Here is a 24,097-nt window from a genome sequence, read left to right as displayed (position 1 = left end):
TTCTTAATGTCAACTTTCTGATTGTTTTTTCTGTGTCTACTCTCTGAATTTCTTATTTGTTCCAAGAAGAAATAACATAGCATGATGAAGTTTGGCTTTGTTCACGCTAACATCAAAACAGAACATTTGTGTAAATGCTACGAATTGTTGAGCCATAAATTTGCCAGAGCAACTTTCCCGGAATGCTAACTGGTTGTCATTCACACATGACCCATAAACACTAAAATTCTAGAACATGTCCGAGTAAGGCTGTATGTGAAAAGGGCTCATAAGAACCACACAGCCTGTCATGCCACTCAAATAGTTTTTATTTTAACATAACAAATCATTGTACAGATTTTCTAGCACTATCTTGCATATTGCTGAATATAACCAGGTACTGGAGATGCAGGGGCCTGGTCACATATCACAATTCATTTCTGTTAGAAGCACTGTTCATACCACTGCATATTATAAATGCAATAAATAAAGTATTTTTGGACAGACAATAGAATTAACCAGTAATTGTATTGAAGAATGAGTCAACCAACTAAACCATGGAGTGCTTTGTGAAGTACTTCAGAGTTTACATCAAGAGAACATGAGTTAATAAACATCCTTCCTTTCATTTATATATCTTGTGAACATTATGTAAGGCAAGACATATTGCATTCTCATTCCACAGGTGGCTCTATAGTCCAGTACCCTGCACAGTTCTCTTGGCTATAAAATGGTGCAGGCAATCACTGAGATTTAACATCTGTTTTACCCATTAATCATATCACAATTAATTTCTTTTAGATTTATATGCATACGTGACCTGTTTGACCAGGTTTTATGCATCCAGTTTGAGAAATGTATAATGATACAGCTAAAAACATATTTGAATTGTGTCAGTATTCACAACAATAAATTTTCATATTATGCATGCAATAGAAAAACGTTATTTGCCACAATAGGATAAACCAGTTGTGAGAGTAGTTCAAAACCAGTCAGCCAACTAAGCCACAGAGTGCTTGGTGAACATCTTGTGGTCTATCGTCAAGTTAACAGAGGTTTACCAACATCATTTCTTTCATTTATATATCTTAGGAACTTTATGTAAAGAAAGACATAATTTCCTTCTTATTTCACAGTTTGTGGCTCTGTGGTCCAGTACACTAAAAAATTCTCATAGGGACAAATTGGTTTGGTAAATCATTGAGATTTCACATCTGTCTTACCCATTATATGCTTTCTCGTATTTTGCTCAGGTCTGAATAATATTATATAACATTTTGGAAGAAATATACAGAACAGCAAGCCAAAACTAGATGCTAAAATTGCAAAGATCTCCACAGCTACAGTGAACTTTCCAGGTGAGCTGACGTAAGCTGGTATAAAGGTGATCCAGACTGCACAGAATATGAGCATGCTGAATGTGATGAATTTGGCTTCATTGAAGTTATCAGGCAACTTACGTGCCAGAAAAGCTAAAACAAAGCACAATATAGAGAGGAGCCCAATATAACCCAGTACAGCCCAGAACCCCACTGCTGATCCGACATCACATTCTAGAATGATCTTTTCTTTGTAGTGCTTCATGTTCTTGCTGGGGAATGGAGGGGATATTGTTAACCAAAGCACACAAATAAGGACCTGTATGAGAGTGAAAGCAAGAACACTCATTCTCTGCTGCAGAGGCCCAAACCACTTCATCACATTACTGCCTGGAAGTGTAGCCCGGAAGGCCATTAACACCACTATTGTTTTTCCCAGAACACAGGAGATGCAGAGGACAAAGGTGATCCCAAACGCAGTGTGGCGCAGCATACAGGACCACTCAGAGGGCCGACCGATGAAGGTAAGAGAGCAAAGGAAACAGAGTTTCAATGAAAAGAGCAGCAAGAAACTCAACTCAGAGTTGTTGGCTTTCACAATGGGTGTGTCTTTCTTTTTAAAGAACAGCAGAGCCACAAATGCTGTAACACATGCTCCAAATATGGAAAAAACAACAAGCACAATCCCCATAATTTCTTGAAAAGACAGAAATTCGACAACCTTTGAAACACATTTATCTCTTCTATCATTAGACCAGTATTCTTCCAAACACTGAATACAGTCATTAGCATCTGTAAGAAAACAATACATACTAGTATTATTATCATTGCAGTTATTCCTGTACAATCTAATGAGCAGATGCAACACAATGCACAACTTAGAAATGTTCTGCTTAGACTGGTTACAGTTGACTGAATTACCTGTAATGCTGCTGATTTCTCCCTCAGCACAGGGCACACAGTCATAGCAGCAGACAGGCCTTCCTCTCTGCACAGCCTTCCGGGTGCCTGGGGAACAGCTCTCACTGCACACTGACCTGGGTTTCTGTGAAATGTTTCAAATCTTAAATTCAAAGCACCCATGGACAATGTGATGTGTGAAAACTTTATAATAATTATTTCCACACAAACGTATGATAATTGAGGACTTCCCACAGTAGTGTTACCTCATACGTGTGATTTGTTTCTGTGTTGTAGTTTTGTTTATGTATTCCACTAGCATTTTACATTCTGGTAAATTAAGAATTGTGAGAAATATATTTTGAAGCATTTTCAGTTTCTACTCTTTAGTGAGTTGGACTATGAGTTAGTTATTACATAATGCTTTATCTCATTCAATGCAGAAAGATGAATACAGGTTTCTGTGATGTTGACAGACCACCTTTTCATGTAGTGGATAAGCACTTACCTCTTTTTTCCCACCTGCCCAAACTATACTAGCAGCACTCATCACAAACTGCTGCCCAGATGGTAAAGAAGCATCATAGTAGCCAACCCCTATGAACTTTACTGCACCATCAGGACCAAGCTGCCAGTTCACCACCTCATATCTGGCTACCGGATCTCCATTACTGTCAAAAGTGACTTTCTCTCCAGTTCCCAAAGTGAAATTAACTTTTTCCAGAGCCCTAAGTACCTGTATAGAAACAAGGATTTCAGCCAAGAGAAATGCTTGCTTGGCTTTGCTCATAATGAGAATTTTATTAACTATATAAGACGGGCTGATTGAATTACCTGCCAGGGTTCTGTTTTCACGCTGTTTGTACAGCCTTGATGGGGTGTACATGCCAGCAGGTCATGTAGAGAATGAGCAACAGCGTATACTGCTTTGTAAACATTGTTGGAGAGTCTCAGCTCAGATACATCCGTGTATTCATTTTCCAGTTGAATCAAGCTCTCAGATCCAGTGCATGGAACTATGTGAGGCTTGTCATCTCCATTTCTTAGATAACACTGAAAAGCGGCTTCCCAAAAGTCTGCGATAAAGGTATTATTTGGGTAGTGGGATGGGTGAAGTTTTAATATAAATTCTTTGAAGCCATTTATTTTGCCTTTGGTGACGGCAAAGCCGATAGATCCTCCCAGTGTTCTGAAACCGCTTGGTGACGCTAGACTGTTTGCTGTTATCCAGCTTTCACTGCCAACCATTTGGAGACCAGTAATATTCTGAAAGGTCAGCTGCTCCAATAATTTGATCATTCCATTCTCACCAAGAAATGCTACAATTACTTTTGCAGTACCTTTTCTGATAACATCTACAACCTTCAGTAGTTTCTCTGGTTCTGTTAAGCGGAATTTTTCAGAATACTCAATGCAAATTCCTTCTTGTTGAGCAGCTTCCATAAATATAGCCATCCCATTGTTGCCATAGTCATTGTCATCTCTCACTGCTCCTATCCAGGTCCAGCCAAAGTGCTTCACCAGCTGAGCCAGTGCCCTGCTCTGGTAATAATCACTGGGAATGGTTCTGAAGAATGTGGGGAACTTTTTTCTATTGCTCAGACATGCACATGTTGAAAAGTGACTGATCTGAAAGAAATAATATAAAATAAAGGGTAACATATATGGTTACTTAAAGCATATGAAAACCATAACCATAATATATCATTATTTTTAGTTATAATTGAAGTTAACACAATCTTTATATGTGGTGTGTTTAAGTGTGTTATGAAAGAGATCGCTGGCCAGCTCAGTAATTGCAAAAGGCCTGGTAGACCAAGGAAGGCCTCTACAGTTAATGACTGAAGAATTTTCACCATAATTAAAAATCCTAAAATGCCTGTCTGACAGATCAGAAACACTCTTCAAGAGGCAAGCGTGGATGTTTCAGTTACTACTGTCCACAGAAGACTTCACAAGCAAAACTACAGAGGCTACACTGCAAGATGCAAACCACTAGTTAGCTGCAAAAACAGGATGGCCAGGTTACAGTTAGCTAGGAAGTACCTAAAAGAGCCTGCAGAGTTCATTAAAAAAAGAAAGAAAAAAGATGTGGACAGATGAGACCAACATTCAATTGTATCCAAACAGATTAATTCCAAACAGTTGATTTTGATAAGTCTATGTCTGACTTTTTTCATATTTTTCAGCTTCTTAATGGCTTCATTGACTTTCATTGGCACGACTCTGGTCCTTATGTTTACACACAACAATAACTGACTCCAAAGGCAATCACAGGCCTACAATCAAGACTATGCAGTATATTGAAAGTTGTCTTATACTTGCAGTAGAGAAGCAATCGGATACACCTGTGAAACCATTTGTCACAAACATGGCACCCTGAAATGGAGGGGCTATGTATCAACAGTGCTGTTGTTTCTACATTTTTAATACCAAAATGTATATAAATGTCCTTACTCCATAATGTTTGGGACAAAGCCATATATTTTCTTGATTTTGATTTGTAAAACTTTTTAGATTTGTATATATGAGATATATATGAGTACAATGTATGCATATATATATATATATAAGGAATAAACCATGATGTGCTGTCCCATTATTGGAAAATAATGAACAATGTAAGACGGGGGTGGTGATGCGGCTGAGGCAAAGCTGAGGGTCGCTTTTCCAATAACGGGACAGCCCGGAGGGCAGGGTTCATACACTTTTTCACCAATGATTTTCAATGACTTTTCCATGACTTCTCCACAACCTTTAACTGAATTTCCATGACCAAAACAAATGACTTTATCTCAGCGGGACGATTTAAAATTATTTATTGTAACACTCAGTAAAATTAGGTCTGCATATGAAACATATGGTGCCTCTCTAAACCAAATAAACACCAGACAGACACACTTAGATACAGTCTCTCATATTTTAATTCGAATAGTTTAACATGTTTGTCAATGTCTCAAACAGGGCTCGAAATTGCGACCATTTTGGTCGCATATGCGAGTGCAAATAATTGTTTTGGTGCGACCTTTTTTTTTTTTTTTTTTTCTTTTTCCAGTCGAACGTCTCTCTCTCTGTACATTCACTAGTTAGTACACTCAGTATGTGCCTTGTGAGCTGACGGTGACTCTTCTAACCAATCGTGAGCTTGACATTCTTACCTTTAATGCTGATTTTAAATTGGTTAATATTAGCCTTCAATCACTCCCTTTCGCTGCACTCCACTGTCACGTGACACAGAGAGCTAACGTGTTAACTAATGTTACCTGAAGACAAAAGTTTATGTTCAATTTATTAGCGTTATCGAAAGCTGAAAACTTGAAGCCAACATTTTTTTTGAAACGTTAACGTAGTGTTTTGTGTAGTGACCCGGTTGAAACAGCTAATTTCTCCGATGCAGTTTACTGGCGGTTGATTTAATTAGCGGTATTAATGTGACGTGAAGCGCCTTGTCGTTTGAATGCATAACACGCAATTCCTTGAAGAGTCGACACATTTTAGGCATGACAGTTTAACTGTTACTTGTAAACTGTACTGTTATATTGTCGTTTTTTATCAATAAAAAAACTATTGCATATATTGTTGGTGCTCCTTACATTTTGGTGGGTGCTCCTAACTTTTTGAAGTTGGGAGCACCAGTGCTACCAAGTTAAAAAGTTAATTTCGAGCCCTGATAAATTATTGAAGCTGCACTTCCCAGGCATATTGTCGGCACAGTAGGGCCTACGTTTACTAACTGCTACATTAGCAGAAGCGTACCTGTTGGGAGTGCCTGTAAACAGACTGAGCCAGACCGAATTAACTTCTCACACCACCAAAATACCGCAAAGGTTACGTGCCAATTAACGTTTTATTACTATACATACTATTTTTATGATTGGATTAATTAGTAATTATATTTTATGCAACTTTAGCTATATTTCCATTACTTTTCCAAAAAATATTATTTTCCATAACTTTTCCAGGGCCTGGAAATTGCATTTTAAATTTCAATGACTTTTCCAGGTTTTTCATGACCGTACGAACCCTGGGAGGGGTTTATTCCACTTACACAATGGGTTACCAACAATGACTATATATGGTTACTGTAATATTTATTGTTTTTTATCGACTTAATCAGCTGAAAGTGAAATATTCTTCCGCGGCTGTTTGGGCATATTATTTTACCGTTGTCAAGCAAAACTGTGGATGGTAGTTCTATTTGGGCCATTGTTATTCAAAAACTTTGGTTGGTAGTTCTATTTGCACTGTTGTTAAGCAAAAACCTCTGGTTGTTAATTCTATGAAAACAAGGATTCCATCAAGAAAAATAGTTCCTTCTCGTTTTTTACAATGCAATTAGCACCAATTTTGGTCATTTTTTGTCAAAATAAAGGACGATTCCGTATTTTGCTGGATGGTCGGCATTCCTAAATGAACCCAGTAACTAGAACCGTGATTCAACATTGCCATCAATTGCGAAATTGGACATTGAATAGGGGAGGGGACGTAACAACAATTCAAAGCCGAAAGAATAATGTTGCTGTTTTAACTGCTTTAGAATGCTGGATTTTGTAGCGCATAGATTGTAAAACTGTTAAAAGGCCTGAGGTGTCCCTTTACTGAGAAATAATGCCCACCCTTTGGACCAATCAGAATCGAGTATTCAGTCAAGCTGTTGTATATATATATATATATATATATATATATATATGTATATATATATACACACACACACATAAGCCGCGTTTCCACCAAAATTACCCGGAACTTTCAGTCCCAGGAACTACTTTACCAGGAACTAAAAGGTTCCTTCAGCCAATGGTTGTCTGCGTTTCCACCGGGGTCTAAAGTACCGCGAAGATTAGGCAAATTAGCCCACTGACGTTGTCGTCGGTCCATCTGTCATATGATTTCTTCTGTAGCCCCATACTACCACCGAAGTAGCCTACATTATTTTCTAATAACCGGGACAGCCCGGAGGGGTTTATTCCACTTATATACAACGGGTTACCAACAATGACTATATATGGTTACTTTTGTATATTGATTTTCATATATCCTCTCAAACACATTCATTAACAGCAGAAAACATGCACACAATTTGCTGTTTTATTACTTTCTCGTCGTCAATTCCATATAGGCTAATCGCAAAATGACAAGAATAGAACGAAAACTCGGACTTGCGTGAAAATGTAAATTAGTAGTGGTACAGCCACCGTTTGCTTTCCTTCGAAGTTACTGCTAGCCGAGCAGCGAAGTGTGCCCTCCAGATGCGAACCATGCACCATAAATGAGTCCATAGTCTTCCTGGTCTTTTCGTGGAATTGAAAAATGGCAGTAAAATTGAGTAAAATTACGGCAGTCTGAAAAAGCTAAAGGGAAGATTACTAGAATTAACCTGTTATTTTACCCGGATAAAAAGTGCGGAAGGTGATTTCCAGTTTGCTTGTACTGTATCACCAATGTTAATTATGCAGAACTACCGCATACCTCACATAACTGTATCAAACGTTTTGAGTCAATTACAACGGGCTAACAAAGAAAATCCGGAAGAAAATATTCAGCAACCGAATTAATCCGTTTGAATGTTTTGGTAGCCTACGTAATATGCTGTCCCAGCACGAATGCTTAGCATTTTATAAAACGAATACTAAAGCAAGAAAAGAACAGAAGAGCACACGTTATAATTCCAAGACGTTGACAGGCTATAACCAAAAGTAGGCTACTGCGCCGCATAACATACAAGTTTGATTTGAAGTTATTATGAAAATAAATTGGTTTGCCGCTGCATATTTTCAAACATGGCGGGTAATGGCGGAAAATAAATACAACACAAATGCTACGAGTACTCGACCAATCAGAAATGTTCAGCGCTGCAAGCTCCACCCAAAAGGTTCCTGTACTTTCGGAAAGTACTACCCCACGAGCAGGAACGTTTTGGGGGGTAAAACAAAGCCCCCAGAACTAAATTTAGACCCTAGTTCCTGCGGTGGAAACGCACTGAGTTCCTCAAAAGGTTCCTAGTTCCGGGGTATAGTTCCTGCGGTGGAAACGCGGCTATACACACACACAGATGGAACAATTATGTTTATTACTGTATCATTCTAGACTTAATTTTTTTTTATATTTTCCATAATCATTGTTCTTCACCATTACATTTTCACAATAGAAAGCCCCTGCTAAGGAGACCTAAACATACTTCAAGTAAGTATTCTTTACATATGTGAATTACTCTTTGAAAGTACATATAAAGCCTTAAAGGAAATCTTACCAGTGGAATATGAAATAATCCAACAGTTCCTGCAATTGCAATGGCAGTAGTCGAAATGGACGCCCCAATAATAGCCTGTACAACTGCTGGTGTGGAGCATGATATGTCAGTCAGTGTTTCCTCATAACCGTTCATCAGAGCCAAGGCTGCTCTTAGAGAGAATATTGTTGAGACGCAGGAATCATATATCTTATATCCAAGAGATACACCTGGGAGGAGGTCAGTTCTGTTGTTTATTTCTTCAATGGCGAAGATCATGGTCTGGGCCACTTGGAAGCCTTTGAAATGAACTCTAGAAATTATACATCAGAAGATACACAAACCCTTAATTAGAAAAGTTTTAACTCACTTCTGTAATGTATTTGCTACAATATATGGGGACATAGCCTATATTTTTGCTTACTATAAACACTGAACATGCATATAAATATTGAACATGCACCTTACCTTCAAATGATAACCATTACAAACAGGTGTTAAATGCTTTGTCCTAATTCACCTTACCGTACACATTTCATTGGCTCTGGTGTCCTAGTGAATTGCATGTTCATTTTTGTGGTTTCACTGTGAAGGGCGAAGTCCCCGCCGATGTTGATGTCTCCATGTTGATAGAAGCTGGGCTTGGCTGCCCTCCCCAGTATTCTGCATGGTGGGGTCTGTGCTGCAGCCCAGAGGACTGTGTGTGTCAGTAGAACGATCTGCAGATCCATCCCACTACACATCTCAGATCCAGCACTGCTGTGCACCAGGTTTAAATACAGCAGTTTTAATTCTCAATCGATCTGTGATTCTCAAGGGCATGACTGAGTCCCAGGATAAGGAAGGTGGGGAGAAAATGCATTAGCAGTGAAGGCATAGCCAAGGTGAACACAATTCCAGGAATATCTGAGATCTGATTGCTATTTTCAATGTAACACATTCATTTTGGCGGAAACACAGTGCTGTCTATGAGCTATTGTTTGTGTTCATGTTAATATTGTTGCATATTTTGCCAATATTTTTGAGCAAATTTTGAATAGCAGTTTTCTTGTGGTTTTTAAACAATATGTTCAATGGTTCAAAAGTGTTGTGATGAAATGTAAAATAAATCCATATTGTAGCCATGCTAAGTATGGATGTGACATCACCTTCAATGAACCCAGCCCAGCTTATGTAAACAATAAATAGCGCTGATCATTATGGCTGACTTGTTCATAAAATCATAAAAAAGCCAGAATGAAGTTTGCTGGTGATCACCAGGATGAAGACCTAACTTTTGGAGGAGTGTTCTCTGGTCAGATGAAACAAAAATAGAATTGTTTGACCATAATGATCAGTGCTATGTATGGAGGAAAAAGGGTAAGGCTTTTCATCCGAAGAACACCATCCCAACTGTGAAGCATGGGGGTGGCAGCATCATGTTGCAGGGGTGTTTTGATGGAAAAGGAACTGGTGTACTTTAGAAAATTGATGCCATCTTGAGGAAGGAGGATTATCTAGAAATGCTTAAGCAACATCTCAAGACATCAGCTTCCATCAGGACAATGATCCTAAGCATGCCTCCGAAGTTGCAACAAAATGGCTTAAAGACAACGAAGTTATAGTATTGAAGTGGCCATCACAAAGCCCTGACCTGAATCCCATAGAGAACTTGTGGACTGAACTAAAAAGGTTCGAGCAAGGAGGCCCATAAACCTGACTGAGTTACACCAGTTCTGTCAAGAGGAATGGGAAAAAATTCTGGCAAAGTATTGTAAGAAGCTTGTTGAAGGCTACCCCAAGCATTTGATTGAAGCAATGCCACCAAATACTAACAAAGAGTATGTAAGCTTTTGAGCCATAGAAAATCTGGTATAGTACATAAAAGCTGAAATAAATCTGTATCTTAGCAATTATTTTAAAATTATGGCAAATAAAGTAGATACTCTAATTGACTTAACACATGGAATGTATGGTAACATGAAATATGTGGAGTTGTGAAAAATTGAGTTTGAATGTCTTTAGCCTAGGTGTATGTAAACTTTAGGCCTCAACTGTACAGTTATGAGGAAACACTTTTGGACACATCAGGCACCGCACCAGCAGTAGTGCAGGCCATTATTGTGTCATCCTTTTCGACTCCATTGCAATTGCAGAAACTGTTGAATTGTGTTAAATTCCAGTGGTAAGAGTTCCTTTACTCCTTTCTACATACTTCCAAACAGTAACTCACTGATGTTTAACTGAAATAAGAATATATGTCAAGTTCAGTCTGTTTTGGTATCCTAAGCAGGGGTTTTCTATTGTGAAAATGAATGAATGAATTAAAATTTTATTGTAAAAAAACAATATTTATGGGAAATTTGGTAAAGTCTATGATAATACTATTATAAATATTTAGCAGGTGTTTTCCATTGTGGCAGTTATATGATATTCCATTCGCTCTCTCTCTCTATATATATATATATGTATATATATATATATACAATTACTGTGTGTATACACTGTGAGCTCCATAATTCTTGGGACAAAACATTTTTTTCTTGATTTGGCTCGGTACTCAACCATTTTAAATTTGTAATTAAAAAATTCACTGGGTTAAAGTGCAGATTCTCAACTTTTATTGAAGGGTATTTTTATATATTTTGATTTCACCAAACTACAGAACTTTTTATACATAGTCCTCCCATTTCACGGCACCATAATGTTTGGGACAAATGGCTTCACAGGTGTTTCTGATTAGCTGGGGGCTGGTGAGCTCAGCAATCACAAAGGGCCCGGTAACCCAAAGAAGACCTCTACAGTTGATGACCCAGGTATTCTCACCATAATGAAGTTTAACCCTCACACACCTGTCGAACAGATCAGAAACACTGTTTAGGGGGCAGGCGTGAAACTGTCAATGACTACTGTCCGCAGCACACTTCACAAACAGAAATACAGAGGCTACACTGCAAGATGTTTGAACCCATGATGCTATTTATTTATTATTTATTTATTAGAACAATGGTGTCAATGTCCTTTTGCAGCCCTGGAAACATAAAAGAAAATAACTCTACAATAATTCTCATAGTATGACTTCTTCTAATAGTAAGAATAACAATGTGAATAACAATATAGCTACCAATCTGTGTGCAATGGAATATAGCATATTCACAATATTTCCACCAAGCTGTACACCAGCTGATTTCACTAATTAGCTCTCCTTCCCTGATTATCCATTATATCGTGAAATCACTTGGTGCAGTGCTTAATAGAAAAGAAAACCTGCATGTTCTTGGCCTTCACTGGAACCAATTTGGCATCACTGGAATATAGGCTATATTTCCTTTTCACTGTCGCTAACAAGTTTTGACCAACAGTAACTAGCGAGCCAGTCCGCTGGGATTGTGATTATCCCTTATGGATACTAGATGGGGTTTCAAATAACCTATTTCTCATTCAAACAACAAAAATACTGTAGCCTGCAAATGTGGCTCCTGCGTTATCTTTGAAGCATATTCTACTATCCGGAATTTCGAATTTTCTGATCCGACTGATTCCCAAAGGTTCCGGATAGTTGAGGTTTTACTCCAACTCCTTCCAAGCCATCCAGTGCTCATGACACAGTTACTGGTATAAACAGTTACGGCATGAGAATGGCCCTCTGTTTAGAGTCTTGTGCAGTATTGCCACCCCAGATGCGTGTAGATCATGGCCTGTTTCGCACATGGATTATGAACATTGTCATATTATCATTTACAGCAATCTAGTGGCTTTCTAGGACTATCCGGTATTTTACTGGGTCAATAGCACACACCACAGTACCAGTAATAAGAAGCTGTCAAATACTCTTAAATGAAAGAAACCAAAACAGGCTATAGGCACAGGCCCCATAAGGTATGGTTTTGTTAACTGTGGCTTACTAGCCATAGAAAAGCTAGTTAATGTTTACTAAGTAGTTAGCCAATGATACCATTAATAGCCAAGTGATCATTAATGCTAATGTCCTGTCACATACACCTATGCCTTTTGAAACTTTAGTATAACTATGATATTACAGAGTAAACATGTACTGTGTAGCTAGTTAACAAGGTAGGCTGTCATGTAATTGGTGTACATGCTCCATGTAGTTTCTGACTTTTTTCTTTGTTTGCTTTGTAGATTAAATTTTGCATTTTTGATCAGGTAATGTTATGGCTTTATTCACACTAACATCAAAACAGAACATTTGTGTAAATGTTACAACATTTGAGCCATAAATTTTCCAGAACAACTTTTCTGGAATGCTAATTCTCATTCACACATGACTCAGAAACTCTTAAGTAAAGGATAAGACTGCATATGCAGACGGCTTGTAATACAGCCTGTCATGGTTTATTCCACTCAAATAGTTTTTATTGTGATATAACAAATCATTGCACAGTTTGTATTTCAGATTTCCTTCCATATTCAGGCATATTGCTGAATAATCCCCCTGTTGACTATTAAATATATTATTACGTTATAGTTATATTTATGGAATGTTTTACCAGGTTTATGGATCCAGTTTAAGAAATGAATACTGGTACAGTTAAAGGCAAATTTGAATTGTATCAGTATTCATTTCAAGGGTAAGGGCAAAGGTAGTTGAAAAAGAAACTGGCATGTAAGTCACAGAGTGCTCTCTAAAGCTCTTGAGAGACATAATCAATTGATCATTTCTTTCATTTATATATCCTGTGTAAGTTATGTAAGGTATGACATATTGCATTCTTATTTTACAGGTGGCTCTGTGGTCCAGTACCCTACGCAGTTCTCATGGGTATAAAATGGTGGGGGCAATCACTGAGATTTCATATCTTTTTTACCCATTAAATGTCTTCTTGTATTTTGCTCCGGTCTGAATAATATTATATAACATTTTGGGAGAAAGATACAGAACAGTAAGCCAAAACTAGAAGCTAAAATTGCAAAGATCTCCACAGCTACAGTGAACTTTCCAGGTGAGCTGACATAAGCTGGTATGAAGGTGATCCAGACTGCACAGAATATGAGCATGCTGAATGTGATGAATTTGGCTTCATTGAAGTTGTCAGGCAGCTTACGAGCCAGAAAAGCTAAAACAAAGCACAATATAGAGAGGAGCCCAATATAACCCAGTACAGCCCAGAACCCCACTGCTGATCCTACATCACATTCTAGAATGATTTTCTCTGTGAAGCGAGAGTGTGGAACTGGAGGGGCAAGTGCTATCCACAGAGTGCATATCACCACTTGTGGGAGTGTGGAGCCAAACACACTGAACCTCTGTAAGGGCACAGTGCACTGTGACACATTGCTACCTGGAACTGTAGCTTTAAAGGCCATTACCACAACTATAGTCTTTGCTAGGATGCAAGAAATACATAAAGCAAAGGTGATCCCAAACGCAGTGTGGCGCAGCATACAGGACCACTCAGAGGGCCGGCCGATGAAGGTAAGAGAGCAAAGGAAACACAGTTTCAATGAAAAGAGCAGCAGGAAGCTCAGCTCTGAGTTGTTGGCTTTCACAATGGGGGTTTTTTTGAAAAGAAAGAAAATTAGACCAATGCCTGATGTTAAACAAGCACCAGTAACAGAGAACACAGTTAGCACAATTCCCATGGTCTCTCCAAATGAAAGGAACTCCACTTGCTTCAGGACACAATGGCTACGGTCTTCACTTGACCAGTATTCCAGAGGACACTTTGTGCAATCAACAGCATCTGTTATGAAATAATGAGAATATCAGAGTTAGTCTATATGAGCATTGTTTCTTATGTGTGGTTGTAAAAGGAGGGATGATATGAGAATTTTTTTGTTTTGTCTGTTATTTCTTTTTAAGACTTAGCTATATCATTATTTTTTTGATCTCACCAGTGGTGTTGCTGATCTCCCCAGCGGCACACGGGACACAGGAGAAGCAGCAAATGGGTTTCCCTCTAATCACAGCCTGCCGAGTGCCTGGGGGACAACTCTCACTGCACACTGACCTTGGCTTCTGAAACAGAGCCGCACCCTCTCAGTTACTCATTACAATTCAAGTATGCTTTTCAGTTACTGTATTTACGTACTCACCTGGGCCACTGAAACGCAGCTACACATGTGCTTACTTACTTGGTCATTTCATTTGAGCTTTAACAGTGCAGCATCCAGTCACCCAGTGCATGTACTCACTGCAAAGTAACTACTGAGGCAGCGCAGCTCACATACATTATAACTCACACTGAAAGTTGATTGATCACTGAGGATTAAAATAGTAATTATAATGAAAAACAGTCATAGTCCTGTAGTCAAAAATGTGTGTGTGTGTGTGTGTGTGGGGGGGGGGGGGGTGCAGGTCAGGGGTGAGACAGTGGGATAGATTGGAACATACTACTGTTGGAGCGTTCCTGTGTTTTGCTACTATCAGTCTAGAGTCACTTTCATGGTTCTGTACACCCCGCTCTTCTCACTTTTCAGATATGCTGCCCTAGCATAGCGCTCTGGGGCTTTTTCATATTACACTCAGTCTTCTCTGTGCACTATAATAACATGTTCATCTACTTCTTTAACCATCTCCCTTTCTGTTCTCTCCCCTAGGGCTTATAAATAAAGTCTAATTGAATAGAAATTTTCTTGTATTTTCTTTGTATTTTGTACTTACTGTGAAGGGATCACCAGCCCACAAAATTTTGGTGGGATTGATGGAAAACTGCTGTCCACTTGTAAGTGATGCATCATAGTAACCCACAGTCACAAACTCTGTCTTTCCAGCATCATTTTGCTGCCAGTTGACCAGTTCATATTGTGCAGTTGGATCTCCATTGTAGTTGAAGTACACATGATCGCCAGTGCCAGTCGTGAAATTTACACCTTTAAGATAATGTACAACCTGCATCAGTTGGAATACAGAAATGATGTTAGGTAGGTATCTCTTTACCACTGTATGATAAGGTATAGTCTGGTAAATGTCTGGACAGTGCTTAAAACCTTCTCTGGCCCCCTTACCTGGCCAGGTTCGATATCCTTCCTGGCACATGTGTGATTCTCGGGGGTTTCACATGCCAGTAGGTTATGAAGGGAATGGGCCACGGCATACACAGCCTTATACACATTGTTGGAAATCCTGAGCTCTGAGACATCCGTGTACTGGTTGTTTAGCTCAGCCAGTTTCTCTGAGCCTGAGCACATCTTCGTATTGGACAACTGAGGGGAAAACTTGCATCCGAATGCCACCTCCCAGAACTCTCTCAGGAGAGCATTGCTTGGGCTTTTAGAGGGATGGACATTTGTCAAGAAGTTCCGGAGGCCTGGTATTTTAGACTTTTTGATGGTGAAACCAATTGCACTGCTTATGACTGTAGATGCTCTCTGGGAAGCTAGCTGTCTGGCTGTGATCCAGGACTCACTTCCCACCCACTGCAGCCCTGTCACGTTCTGAGTTAAAGCTTCCTCTAATAACACTTCCATCTCCCCCTGGGCCAGGAAGGCCACCAGTACATTTGAAGTGGACCTTTTAATAATTTCAACGACCCTAGCAATCTTTTCTCTTGGATTTGTTCTCGAAATAGCCTCAGAATACTCAATACATACCCCCTCATATTGGGCAGCCTCCAAAAATGTAGCCATCCCATTATTGCCATAGTCATTGTCACTTCTCACTGCTCCTACCCATGTCCAGCCAAAGTGCTTCACCAGCTGAGCCAGTGCTCTGCTCTGGTAATAGTCACTGGGAATGGTTCTGAAGAATGTGGGGAATTCGTTTCTGTTGCTCAAGCATGCGCATGTTGCAAAGTGGCTGATCTGCAGAGGGAAAAAGGTACATTTTCAGTATTATATCATTTTATTGCAGATCCCACATGCTTTTTATTGGTGTGAGAGGAGACATGTTACCACTGGAATGTGGAAAGGGCCAGTAATCCTTGCCATGGCTATGGTTGTGGAGGACTCAGATTCTCCTATAATGGCATGTACTGCAGGACTGCCAGAACACAGCTTTCCCTCCTTTCCCTCCTCTCCATTCATCAGAGCCATAGCTGTCCTCATGGAGGACAGAGTGTATCCACAGCTGTCGTAGATTTTATATCCAATGGATATGTTGGGCAGTAGACTGCTGCTGTTGTTAATCTCTTCAATAGCAAAGATCATGGTCTGAGCAAAACGGAATTCTCTGAGGTTAAGGCTAGACACAAGAAAAGGCTGGTTAATAATAATAACTTAAAAAGGCTCCATTATTATTTGCAATTTAAAAAAATGTAATAAAAGATTCATGTGTGGTTAAAGTGCAGATTCTCAGCTTTTATCAAAGGGTACATTTATACATTTTAGTTTCACCATATAGAAATTACAGCACTTTTTATACATAGACCCCCATTTCAGGGCACCATAATGTTTGGGACAAATGGGCTCAAATGTGTTTCTGATTAGTCTGGTCTGTTCAATTGCTTCCTTAGTGCAGGTATAAGGGAGCATTCAGTACCTATCCTTGATTCTAGGCTTTGTATTGCCTTTGGAGTCTGTTATTGGCATTTGTCAACATGAGGACCAGAGTTGTGCCAATGAAAGTCTAGGAAGCCATTATGAGGCTGAGAAATAAGAAAAAAACTGTCAGAGTTACAGGTCAGTCCTTAGGCTTACCAAAATCAACTGTTTGGTACATCATTGAGAAGAAAGGGAGCACTGATGAGCTCAGTAATCCTAAAGGGCCTGATAGGCTGAAGAAGACAGTTAATGACAAAATAATTCTCACTTTAATGAAGAAAACCAAACACCTATCTGACAGATTAGAAGCACTCTTCAGCAAGCATGGATGTGTCAGTGACTACTGTTTGCAGAAGGCTTCACGAACAAGACTACAAAGGCTGCACTACAAGATGCAAAGCACTAGTAAGCCACAAAAACAGGATTGCCAGTTTACAATTTGCTAAGAAGTGCCTGCAGAGGCCTGGGAAAAGGACTTGCAGATAGATGAGACCAAGGTTCACTTGAAGGAGAGTGATGCCAAGAGCCAGAAAATTGTGGAGGCCAAAGGGAGCTTCCTAAGGTCCAAAGCACCCCCACAACGCCCCTTCATCCTACAGCAAGTCATTCACCCGATCCTAATTCAACTGAACATGTATTTCATATGCTGAAGACAACACTTAAGGCAACTAGCCCCTGAAACAAGCAGAAGCTAAAGATGGCTGCAGTACATGCCTTGCAGTGCATCTGCAGAAAAGATACTCAGCATCTGGTGATGTCTATAGGTCACATAATTTAAGCAGTTATTGTACAGGATATGCAACAAAGTACTAATCATGACTGCTTTCATTTACATAAAATTAATATGCCCCAAACATTATGGTGCCCTGAAATGGGTGGGGGGGGGGGGGGGGGGGGGGGGGGGTGTATAAAAAGTGCAGTAATGGTGAAATCAAAGTGTATAAAATACCCTTAAATAAAATGTGTGAATGTGCAGTTTAATCATGCTGTTTGATTACAAATCTAAAGTTTTGGAGTACAGGGCCAAATCAAGAAAAAAATATACGTCTTTGTCCCAAACATTATGGAGCTCACTGCACATATCTATACAAACACATATACATGTACATAGATATGCTTATATACATATGGAAAATATACAGTAAATGGGTATTCCTTTTACTTATCTTTAAAATTTTATGAATTGGTTATGGTAACAGTTTTGTTATGAATGCATAGTTAATTCTCATAATTAATATAGTTAATTGTCCTTGCAACAAATGCATCAGTTAATTTTCTGAATTTTATGTTAAATATTGCACATTTTATATTTGAAATAGTATTTAAATCTCATCAATTTTATCATTTTTGTCTTCTAGTACTACATTCGCATACATACTCTCGACATTACAGTTTTTTTATTTAATATTTCCATTTAATTGGTTGTAAATAAGTGTAATAATGTTACTATTCATTTTGTTTAATTGATTTAATGTACAGTTTTATATCAAATAAAGTTAATGTTGATTTAATTTGTTCATTAGAAAAAAAAAATACAAAGCAATATGTTTCAAAAGCATGCAAGTAGATGAAAGAGGATCATACCTGGTGCAAGCTGGACGTTCTGGGTCTTTTTTGAAGGAGGGTGCTGACACTGATATTTGGCTGTGTATGGAAAAAGCTCCTCCAATAGTAACATCACCACCCTTGGAAAGTAGGGGGTATTCAGGGCTCCCCAGCATTTGACAAAGATCCTTCTGGTCACTTAAAGCAATGTTGAAAATGAGCCATGCAGCACAGAACAGCATTGCAGAAACGTTAAGGGGTGGTTAACAGTCTTTGTGATAGTCATTGAAAATGGAGACCTTTTTATACTGGGGCACACAGGGTGTGATGTTTTAACTTCTGCAAATCTCCACCAGATGGTCCCACGAGGATGTATTGCTGCTGGATTCAACATATTATGACATTCATTTACAATATTATAACACAACCCCAATAGCTGTCATTACTTTGCACAATATAGCTGTATGGTAGATCATGACCTTTCATTATATTGCACATTGTTACAAGACACTCATAACCTCTTGTTACATTTGGCCTATACAATTTCTCTTTGTAACACTTCAACTTGCATATCATTACACATTACATAAATGCAGGTAATATATATTGATAAACTGCTTGGGGAATTTCTTGGCAAATTTAATTGTAGCATTTTCATGCAAATATCTTGGATAGAGATATGTATAGCAATACTGATATTATTCATTATAATATTGTAGATATGATATTGTATATATATAATATTGATAATATAGATACTGTCTTTGTGAATCCCATTAAATGGGTGCTTTCATGAAAAACCCATACTGCATGAATATGAAGACTGGCAACGAGTGGTTCAGTAAAAAGGGGCAATAACTCGCCTCTATTAGTGAAGCCTTTTACCCCAGTGGCTACTGCGTGAACTGCAATGCCTGGTTGCAAAAAAAACTTGAAACTCCGACCACCCAATGTTAAGTCAATGGGGAAAGCCTAAAAAGAGGCCAATTTTTTTTCTGAGTAAATATAAAATCAAAAAATTTTTTACACAAGAAATGATGGCTTAACTAGTTAATCCCATCCCTTGTAATGTCTCCCCTGGGTCAGATTTTTTAAAATAATTCTGCCAAAATTCCCAAATCTGGGTTAATTTCAGTGCGTGCAATATGGCTTGTCCTACTACCATATGACCATATAAGGATTTCCCCATCCTCGCAGCCAGGCAGACTGCTTCAGCGGCAGGTGTGATGCTGTGTCGTTTTATTCCGATTAGTTAGCCACACACATCTCACCATTTAAAAATCCAAGGTTCAAAAATGTTGTGTGCTGCGTTCAACTGTACTAACCGCTATTCTAAGAATTCCTCTCCCCAGTTCTTTCAGTTCATGCATTTGAGACATTTTCAGATAAACAATGTCAAAACGCGATTTCTGACCATTTCGGGGTTTCAGTTGATTCTCATAAAGTCTCATATTTTATAATTTGTATGTGTTGTTGGTGAAATGAGATTTGTAAGCAGTTTTGAAGCTTCTTTAAGAAGACAAGCTAGGGGGATTTACTTAGCTAGGGGGAGCAAGCTTACTGTCTTGCTATCGATCTATCTGTCTATCTAGCTAACTTGCTAGCTAGTTATCTCGTGATATATCTGTCTAGCTATCTAGAGTTCTGTTATCTATCTGTCTATATAAGTAGCTAGCTAGTAAGCTAGTTAGCTAGTGATCTATTTTATATATTTTTCTATTTAATATCTTAACACTAAACTTATCTTGCACAATTTTTTTGAAATGTAATGACAGTACGGTTCTGTGGTTGCAAGGCCACCCTTGTCCAGACGTGGGCGTGTCTAATTACCATGTAAGGTAGTCGGGGTGGATTTTCCTGTAGTCCTGGACTCCACTCTTTCGCTCCACTGCGCTTGCATTGGTTTCAACGGGAAATGTGGCTGCGCCCTAGTTTGGGCTTCATGCGCCAGTGAGCACTAACCATAGCAAATCAGTGGGTGACGTCATGAAGCACATATTTTTATACGGTCTATGGTCAGTACATACTTTATGGCTCTGCAGATGTATTGATGAATACCCAATGTGCTCATCTAGGCATTTTGCTCATTTGTTATAACATATTATAAGTGGTCATAGCATTACCTAGGGAATGAAAGGCTTCAGTTGTGCTCAGCTGATTGTATGCAAGCACCTTGAGTACCTGCGGACTGGACTGGTCGACTAGACTGAAAAGAAGTAACGTCTAATAGCATTTTGAATGAGCGTCCACAATTGGTGGGGAAAGTTGTGTTAACAGGTTGAGCTCACAGATGCGTTTGGGCATTCAAAATCAAGTCTCACAGAGTTTACTCAGAGTCCACTATGGCCACTCATATGAACTGTTAGTTGAAGTTGAATTAACACTGGAAATTTCACTGTGCAGGCATGGTAATGGTTCCAAAAGATATTTTGTCAACCAAAAGCTTTTGTTAAAAAATATATATTGTTGACTTGCTCTTTTGTGCTGATGTTGCCTGATTTCTGTTTTTTTTTTAAAACAAAAAACATGTAAATGGTTGGTCTTTGATGGACCCAGAAATAATGGTTAAATTTATTTTGAGATTTATATCTACATTGCAAACTGTTAAAGCAGATAATTTTACAAGTACATTTCTGTTGTAAATCCAGCATCTGAAATCATAAATCTACATTTAACCATTATGTATAAGCTATATGAACATTGCCTATCCTGAGTGTAAGCAAACATTTAGTAATATTCAGTGCCATCATTAAAACAGTATAATATTTCTAAATAAGCCAAGACAACAACTAGAGTCAAAACTAAATGGCAGACCTATGAAAACCTCCACAGCACCAATGAACTTTCACATGGTGGTCACATAGGAAGATTCAAAGGGGATCCACACTGAACAGAATGATGAATTAAGATCGAGGACTTCTCAGGCATTCTTGCAGGCCATGCTTATTATATAATCTGTAAAGAAAAAATGAAATCATTTATCTGGCTGAAATATATATATATTTTTTTGTTAGCCCTGTAGTTGTGGCATTTCAGTATTTCTGTGAATATGTTTCTGTGTATGTATTATACCTGCAGTTGAGATTTTCCTATTTTAATTATTTTCATTAGAATTTTTTTAAAACGTTATTGTAAATAGTAAATTGTTATCTTTTTTCTATGGCTTATGGTGTTCCCAAATGACAAATTTACTTATACTTTACTGAAACCTGGAGAGTGCATAGATAATAATAACTTGCCTGTTTGAACACCAGTTTAGCCATCTGTGTGTGGTAGAGAATCAGTGTGATAAGCAGACTTTCTGCAATGAGGTCCTGCTCAGCAGCCGCAGGGTCGATCCTCTGGGTTGCAGGGACGCAAGTCATGTGGCACAGGGTGGCATTGATGACTGGGCACATGAGAACCCAGGGGGAACACCTAGCGTCCAGCCTGCAAACAATCAAACCAAGCAGAAAATCAAATGCTGCCCAATACACCGTTAAACAAAAGCACTGAAGATCTCATATACAGTGTTACAGAGATTAATTATTTCCTTGCCTAAGACCTGGTAATTAATTCTTGTCCTCTGTAGGGGACATGAGTTTTGTGTCTTAATCTCAAGAAAAATATGTGCTACTTTGCAGAAACCTACACTACAATGGGCATTCAATAAAATAAAATATACAATATTTTTGAAATATTTTCACCCAACATGTTTTTGTCATCTATGATACTTATATTAAAAATTGAAAATACTCAAACTTTTTTTCTGCCAGGTCTCAGGAGGATATGAGAGAGACATTTTAGATTGGGAGGGTTTTGTTCTGAAGTCTGGCATTAGGAAGCTGTGTTTGTGTATACATGCCACTTCCTTTCACCTCAGATCCAGATCTCCTGCAGGCAGTGATCTCAGGCAGAGGCCCTAATTACTGAGCTAACTAATTAGCAGCCAGCGTCCTTTGTGTGTGGTGGGGGAGGGGGTGAATAACCTGCTCTCTAATGAGCTTTCTGCCTCCTCAGTGCTCAAACTGCTCTCTAGACCTTGTCTGTGGAAAACTGACACTGCCTTTAGCAGGTGAGCTAAGAATGCCTGGAGCAGGTTTTGCAAATAAATCTTCCCTTTCAAGTGGAGAAAAGAGGCGGCCCACTCTTGCTGGGAAAAGAAAGTGATTGATTTAAGGCCCAGTACAGAACAATATAAACAACTATAGGTTGTCATTTTGATTGACATAAGGCTGAACAGATGCAGTTGACCTCAAAAGGAGAGATTTTTTAAAACCCAAAAGAGTGGCTGTGACAGCCCCACAATCCATCCCACCACAGCCACCCCCTGTGTCGGGTTACCAGACTCACCTGCGACAATCTGCAGCAGCCTTTTCAGGAGTGCTGTTTTGATCCGGCAGCTCCGCTCTGTAGTGCAGTGAAAAACTTCCTCCGACGATGAAGTCTCCATCAGCCTGGTCAAATTCGCCCTGCAGGGAAGGGGCAGGGTGGGGAGGGCTGGGGGATATGGGCCAGGGTAGAGCCAGCAGCACGAGCAGAGCCATGGCAGCAACAGGAATGTGAGCTGCATTGACCCAAACACTCACCCAGTCTGTGTGTACATTATAAGTCAAACTGGAGTGTTTTCTGTCCCTGGCCACAATAGGGTTGTGCATGGAGACAGTTTCTACCTTAGTCTCAGTAGGAACCACACACCCGCATATCAGAGGTACGCATATCAGAGGAAACACAGCATTCATGACGGTGCATCCACACTATGAAAATGAGTGACTTGAGGCCTTTTGAAATCAATTTTCTCACTTTTCTCTGTTTACATTGTTTAATGGTCGGAGATTCTTGACATCCATGTTTGGTCAGACTCCTCATACTGACACGACTCAGTTTAAGCATTGAATTCCATTTTTATTTTAATACAGTAATCATAATCACTCAGTCGGTAATGTAGGTTTGTGAACACCTGGGCACAGGTTTGAGATCATACTTTTGAAAGTGAACGAAAATAAATAATTATGTCATTGTTCTTGAACTAACAACCAACTGAACCGTGAATTTCTTTGTTTTCTTGTTGTTATTGTTTTTAAGAACCGGGAACCAGAAGGTGTCTAATACCCCTGAATAATATTAACATGGGCTTTTCAAAATTAATTAAAGGGCTGTTTGTGTCTTTGTGTTGTGACTAGGAGTTGCAGGGCTGTCAATCAGACTCTGTTCCGGGCGAGTGCTTTGCCATGGTGCCCAGGAGCTTTATTTACAAAACAGAAATACACTGAAACGGGCTGTCCCTACAGACTCCGAGCCCCCCAACTCTGTCCCACCCTACTTCCATCCTCAAATCACTGAACCCACATCCCCCTCTGCCAGTATAACGTTCACCAGAGATAAGAGCCTCCACTCTCCTCCAACCCCCTTGTCACACACACCCAGCCCTGCTCTTGAGCTTCCTTTATTTCTTTGTCATTATATTTGTCTGGTTTTCTCACTGCATATGATGTTGTAAGACAAACATGTTGATTGAATGCATTGAGCGCATACTTTGACGTAAAACATTTTGTGTTACCTAAGCTATATTTGTGATTATAAATGGTGTGCATGTTATGATACTACGTATGCACTCATTTTACGTTGCTTTGGATAAAAGCATTTGCCAAATGAATGTAATAAAATGCACTAACATATAAAACATATGCAGTACATTTTAGGAAAGGACCACTGAATCATAAAT

The 24,097-nt window shown here is 39.0% G+C and overlaps 2 protein-coding genes across 3 annotated transcripts; both read right to left on the bottom strand.

Moving 5' to 3' along the window:
- Positions 1-294: 294 nt before the first annotated feature.
- Positions 295-9,158, bottom strand: LOC118209378 (extracellular calcium-sensing receptor-like). Its single transcript, XM_035384633.1, has 6 exons — positions 8,953-9,158; positions 8,449-8,740; positions 3,033-3,827; positions 2,707-2,934; positions 2,220-2,343; positions 295-2,090 (listed from the first exon to the last, which is right to left on the bottom strand). Exons 1-6 carry the CDS (start codon positions 9,156-9,158, stop codon positions 1,177-1,179), a joined length of 2,559 nt encoding a protein of 852 aa, XP_035240524.1. The 3' UTR covers positions 295-1,176.
- Positions 9,159-12,960: 3,802 nt separating this feature from the next.
- LOC118209365 (extracellular calcium-sensing receptor-like) lies at positions 12,961-18,653 on the bottom strand. 2 transcript variants are annotated; one of them, XM_035384618.1, is made up of 6 exons: positions 18,433-18,653; positions 16,261-16,549; positions 15,376-16,170; positions 15,032-15,259; positions 14,263-14,386; positions 12,961-14,111 (listed from the first exon to the last, which is right to left on the bottom strand). In XM_035384618.1, the coding sequence occupies exons 1-6, from the start codon at positions 18,633-18,635 to the stop codon at positions 13,210-13,212; spliced, it is 2,541 nt and encodes an 846-aa protein (XP_035240509.1). In that variant the 5' UTR covers positions 18,636-18,653; the 3' UTR covers positions 12,961-13,209. The 2 variants fall into 2 exon arrangements, with proteins under 2 accessions (XP_035240509.1, XP_035240510.1); XM_035384619.1 differs by having other exon boundaries at positions 14,263-14,383.
- Positions 18,654-24,097: the final 5,444 nt, after the last annotated feature.

The sequence above is a fragment of the Anguilla anguilla genome, chromosome 12, assembly GCF_013347855.1.
Source record: "Anguilla anguilla isolate fAngAng1 chromosome 12, fAngAng1.pri, whole genome shotgun sequence".
Taxonomy (NCBI): domain Eukaryota; kingdom Metazoa; phylum Chordata; class Actinopteri; order Anguilliformes; family Anguillidae; genus Anguilla; species Anguilla anguilla.
The sequence above is the reverse complement of the archived record's forward strand: the minus strand, read 5'-3'. Positions and strand labels throughout refer to the sequence as shown.

What these genes read in the sequence shown, in the direction of transcription:
- LOC118209365 (XM_035384618.1), bottom strand. Translation starts at nt 18,635, where the DNA reads ATGCTGTTCTGTGCTGCATGGCTCATTTTCAACATTGCTTTAAGTGAC. An exon ending in GCCCTTTCCACATTCCAGTG is followed by an intron (nt 16,171 to 16,260) that starts GTAACATGTCTC and finishes TTCCCTCTGCAG; the next exon opens with ATCAGCCACTTTGCAACATG. An exon ending in AGGATATCGAACCTGGCCAG is followed by an intron (nt 15,260 to 15,375) that starts GTAAGGGGGCCA and finishes CAACTGATGCAG; the next exon opens with GTTGTACATTATCTTAAAGG.
- LOC118209378 (XM_035384633.1), bottom strand. Translation starts at nt 9,158, where the DNA reads ATGGATCTGCAGATCGTTCTACTGACACACACAGTCCTCTGGGCTGCA. An exon ending in GATTATTTCATATTCCACTG is followed by an intron (nt 3,828 to 8,448) that starts GTAAGATTTCCT and finishes TATTTCTTTCAG; the next exon opens with ATCAGTCACTTTTCAACATG. An exon ending in AGAAATCAGCAGCATTACAG is followed by an intron (nt 2,091 to 2,219) that starts GTAATTCAGTCA and finishes GTTTTCTTACAG; the next exon opens with ATGCTAATGACTGTATTCAG.